General features: G+C 34.7%; 1 protein-coding gene across 2 annotated transcripts; it reads left to right on the top strand.

Annotated features, from left to right (window-relative positions):
• Positions 1-234: 234 nt before the first annotated feature.
• LOC129300214 (G-type lectin S-receptor-like serine/threonine-protein kinase LECRK1) lies at positions 235-2625 on the top strand. Of its 2 annotated transcripts, XM_054938760.1 has the most exons (3): positions 235-432; positions 724-908; positions 1042-2625. In XM_054938760.1, the coding sequence occupies exon 3, from the start codon at positions 1698-1700 to the stop codon at positions 2556-2558; it is 861 nt and encodes a 286-aa protein (XP_054794735.1). In that variant the 5' UTR covers positions 235-432; positions 724-908; positions 1042-1697; the 3' UTR covers positions 2559-2625. The 2 variants fall into 2 exon arrangements, with proteins under 2 accessions (XP_054794735.1, XP_054794734.1); XM_054938759.1 differs by lacking the exon at positions 235-432 and having other exon boundaries at positions 525-908.
• Positions 2626-4295: the final 1670 nt, after the last annotated feature.

The following is a 4295-nucleotide window of genomic DNA, read 5'->3' as shown; positions in this document are numbered from 1 at the left end:
TATGTATAGTTTTTCTTTGGTAATTTTCTTGTTTGAAATAAGGAAGTAACTATAACAAATGCAACTTCTCTGATCCTTCCCGGGAGGACTTCATAATTCTTATGACACTTTTATTGTAGTTAAGACTTTAAAACTAGAGATAACAATAGTTATTTATGGCCATCCGGTCAAAACTTGTTTTATTTATTGGCAATTCTTCTTCTCTCTGAATGTAGTAGCTGTGGCTGCCGCCGTGGCATCAAATGTCTGCTTTCTTCCATTGCTATCTTTTCTATGTGAAAGATCTGAAACAGTATTTGCGAACAAAATAACTCTCGGTACTTCACTTTCCCCCACTATTCATCCCACTTCACAATAACACAATCGTGTGGACTGCAAATCGTGATGATCCTCCTGTCTCCTCAAATTCAAGGCTAGTTCTAGCAATGAACGGTGAGCTTCTTCTGTAAACAGGTCCAGGACAAAAACCTTCTATTGCTTACATGTTAGAGCCTGCAAGCTCAGCATCTATGCTTGATTCTGGAAATTTGTGCTCTAGGGAAGAAATCATAGTGTTATCTGGCAAAGCTTTGATTTCCCCACTAACACCATATTAGGAAGTCAGAATTTATCTGCTGGACATGGATTGATCTCTGTTTTATCTGAATCAAACCATTCAAGTGGACATTTCGTTCTTAGGATGCAGGCTGATGATGGGAATCTTGTTGCTTATCCTTTGAACAGTGAAAGGAACGATGATGCTTTTTGGGCCTCAAATACGCAGGACGCAACTATCTCACAACTTAGTCTTAATCTTACAGGCTTTCTCTGCGTGGGCAGTGATATGAATACCATTAAGGTTATTGCCCCTAGCAGACAAATTGGATAGAACACACGCTTTATCTACTGTGCAACACTGGATGTAGATGGTAATTTTAGATTGTATGTTCACACATTTAAGAAAAATGCTGGCTTCGTTAGCCAATTTTTTGGCAAGCTATTCGGATTATTGTCAAGTCAATGGATTTTGTGGCTTGAATAGTTATTGCTCTATCGTTACAGGCAAAGCTGTATGTAAGTGTTATCCTGGATTCAGGCCAGTCAATAATGGGATCATCAACAACATGTTCTTGGTTTGTGAACAGATCATAAAAAATGACTGTATCACCAGTGAAGATCCAAGGATGCTATACAATGTTAGCAATCCATTGCAACATATGCAGTGAAGCCTTGTTCCTTATTTGGTTATTTCATTGGAAATGGAAGCTTGTGGGAATTCTTGCCAGGAAGATTGTGATTGTGGGGCAGTGTTACATGAAGATGGAATCTGCATGAAGTATAGGCTTCCGCTTAGATTTGGCAGAATCAATCCAAATTCAACAGCCACAGCCCTCTTCAAGTTGCCTTCAGGAATTATCATAACTACTACTCCAAATCCAAAAGAGGCCTTTCGTTCTTGTTGATCACAAGAAAATCTTATTTTAACTCTGATCTTCACTTTAGGCTCAATTTCATTTGCTTTCCTAGTCTTTGCAATGTCTATTTTCTTCATCTACAAGTGTCAAGTCCATTCATGCAGAAAGCTATTTGCAAGTGCAAATCTAGGATTTACCAAGGATTGCAGTCTATGAATTTTTTCCTTTGATGAATTGGTGAATTCAACAGGAAATTTCACAGAAGAAGTTGGTAGAGGATCTTTTGGAGTGGTTTACAAAGGAATGATTCAAGGAAGCAACAGAAGGATTGCTGTGAAGACGCTAGACATTGTTGTTGATGGAGAGAAAGAATTTCAAACTAAAATCACTACAATTGGTCAAACTCATCACAGAAATCTAGTTCAGCACATTGGTTATTGCATTGATGGTTCAAGAGAGCTTCTTGTCTATGAATATATGAGCAACGGATCTTTAGCAGATTTTTTGTTCAAGTGTAATATACGTCTATCTTGGAAACAAAGAGTCAAGATTGCATTGGATGTAGCAAAAGGAGTCTTATATCTTCATGATGAATGTGAAGTTTGTATTGTCCATTGCAACATCAAGCCCCAAAACATACTCATGGACGAAGTATGGACAGCAAAAATATCTGATTTTGGATTTGCAAGGCTATCAATGCCAGAACATTCAAGAGCCACAACAATAGATGAATCAACAAGTGGCTACATGGCACCTGGACGGCATAAAGATGCATTGGCATCAATTAAAATAGACATCTATAGTTATGGTGTGGTGCTGTTGGAGATTATATGTTGCAGAAGGAATATAGATATCAATGTTTTATCAGAAGAGGAACTAATTCTTTTAAGTTGGGTGTATAATTGCTTTGTGAAAGGGGAATTGAGCAAACTAGTAGTGGATGATGAAGATGTGGAGTGGAAGACGATGGAGAGAATGGTGATTGTAGACTTATGGTGTGTCCAGGAAGACTTGTCTTTACGTCCTTCAATGAGGAAAGTGATACTGATGCTTGAAGGTTTAAAGGAAATTCCAATTCCTCCATCTCCAACCCCTTGTTTGATCTTTTATGAATTAATTAATTTAATTTTGTATTCATCTTTAAGTTTGAATTTTCATGTGTGATGTGAAGTGTGTTTGATATCATAAAAGCTTGATTAATGATAGAGCACAAGCCATAATGACATCATGCAATCTATGTAGCCATCCTATGTAGTGCGATAAGGCTTGTTGTTGTGTTAGTGGATCCATTAGAGCAGCTAGTATGCAATGTGTAACATCCTGAGAATTTTAAGACTCGGATTTATTTTAAAATAAAATGTTTATAATTAAATTAAAATTAAGAATAATTTGATAGAGATCCAGAGATTGAATTTCATCAAGAAAAATTTAAGTTTTATTTTATTTTTAATTATGAGAAAACTTATCAAAGTTGGTTGAAGCTTTATGCTATAATAAAAAATGTTGGGCTTTTTCTTGTAATTTTTTTAAATTTTTGTTTAGTTTTTAAAGGGAAAAAAATGTACAAAACATAGGGCAAAGAAGCAAGAAAATGCACAAGACTAAGAGAGAAGAGGAGGAGAAGAGAAAAGGAAGAGAGGGAGTAAGGGCTCAAATACAGGAGGTTTTACGACTATTGTGAGCTTGGCTACACAGTAAGTAACCTCCTTACTTCAATCCTTTTCTTTCCCTTTTAGTTTTCTTGAGTTTTTAAAAGAAGTAAATTTTGAATTTTAATTAAAGGCTTTGTTCTTATAATCTTTAGTTTCTTTGGGTCCTTGGGAGGTTGCTTTGAGTTTCTATGTAGTGTTAACTCTTTCTCTCTATATATCTTAATAGTTTGAGTGGTAGTTAGATGAAAAAGGAAGTTAGTTTTAAGGCAAAAATCAATTTCCAAGAGATTGAATTTCACTCTTCAATGGTTTGAACCTATTTATTTTGGTTAATAAATGTGCTATTTGAATCCAATAAAATTAAATAAAGCTTTGGTTTTCATTATAATGACTAATTGTAAAAGTTGGTCATGCCAAGTGAAGGTTTTAGTTGATTAAAAATTATACAGTTTGAAAATTGGCCTAATGATTGGTAATATATGATTTTTTTAGTGTTAAATAGTATTATGTGAATGGTTAGTTTAATATATGGACCATTAGGATGAATTATAACTCATTGACCTAAGTTGTGTGGTATGAGTTATAGTCTTCTTTATGATATTTGTCATGATAAGTGATGTGGATCACTTATGTGTTGTAGGGATTGTTGGTGGAATTTGTTTGAAAATTAAGGGACAAGCCAAGTTTCATTTTGTACAAGAAGAAGAAATCCTTGTGTATAAAAGGGTTAAAGTAACAAGGAAATTTATATTTCTTATTACTTTGTTTAGCTATTTTTAAATAAATATTACTAGCTATCATGCATTACATATTTTAAATAATTAAATACAATTAATTATATTTTTAAAGACTTATGGGGTGCTACTTGAATAATAATACATATATGTTTTATATTTGTTTAACAAAATGTTTTTATAGAAATGAGGTTGTTTGCATGTATTGTAATTATAGAGAATGGAAGTTGCACTTGAGGAAGTGTAACTGGGTTAGGCACAATAGAGAGGCTAAGAAATTGTAAGGGAGGAGTGATATTTGTTATACTACCTTAAAGTGTTGAAATGGCCAATACTAGGAAAGCCAGACAAGAGTGAAAGGCATGATATTGGGTGGAAGTTCATCAATGGGGAAGTGTGGACTGTGATATTCTATGGCACACTACCAGTACTCAGTGTTGCCTTTCGTCTTGTGGGCTCAATGCATTAAAGTGGTTAGTGAATTGTGTTTTTGACACCTCTCAGTGGGGGAGAGA

This window comes from Prosopis cineraria, unplaced genomic scaffold (genome assembly GCF_029017545.1).
Source record: "Prosopis cineraria cultivar Desert tree isolate PC_DT_omini unplaced genomic scaffold, ASM2901754v1 PC1484, whole genome shotgun sequence".
NCBI lineage: Eukaryota > Viridiplantae > Streptophyta > Magnoliopsida > Fabales > Fabaceae > Prosopis > Prosopis cineraria.
Note: the sequence above shows the minus strand (reverse complement) of the source record. Positions and strands in the feature narration are given on the sequence as shown.

Excerpts from the sequence above, each read along its gene's own strand:
- LOC129300214 (XM_054938760.1), top strand. The coding sequence starts at position 1,698 with ATGATTCAAGGAAGCAACAGAAGGATTGCTGTGAAGACGCTAGACATT.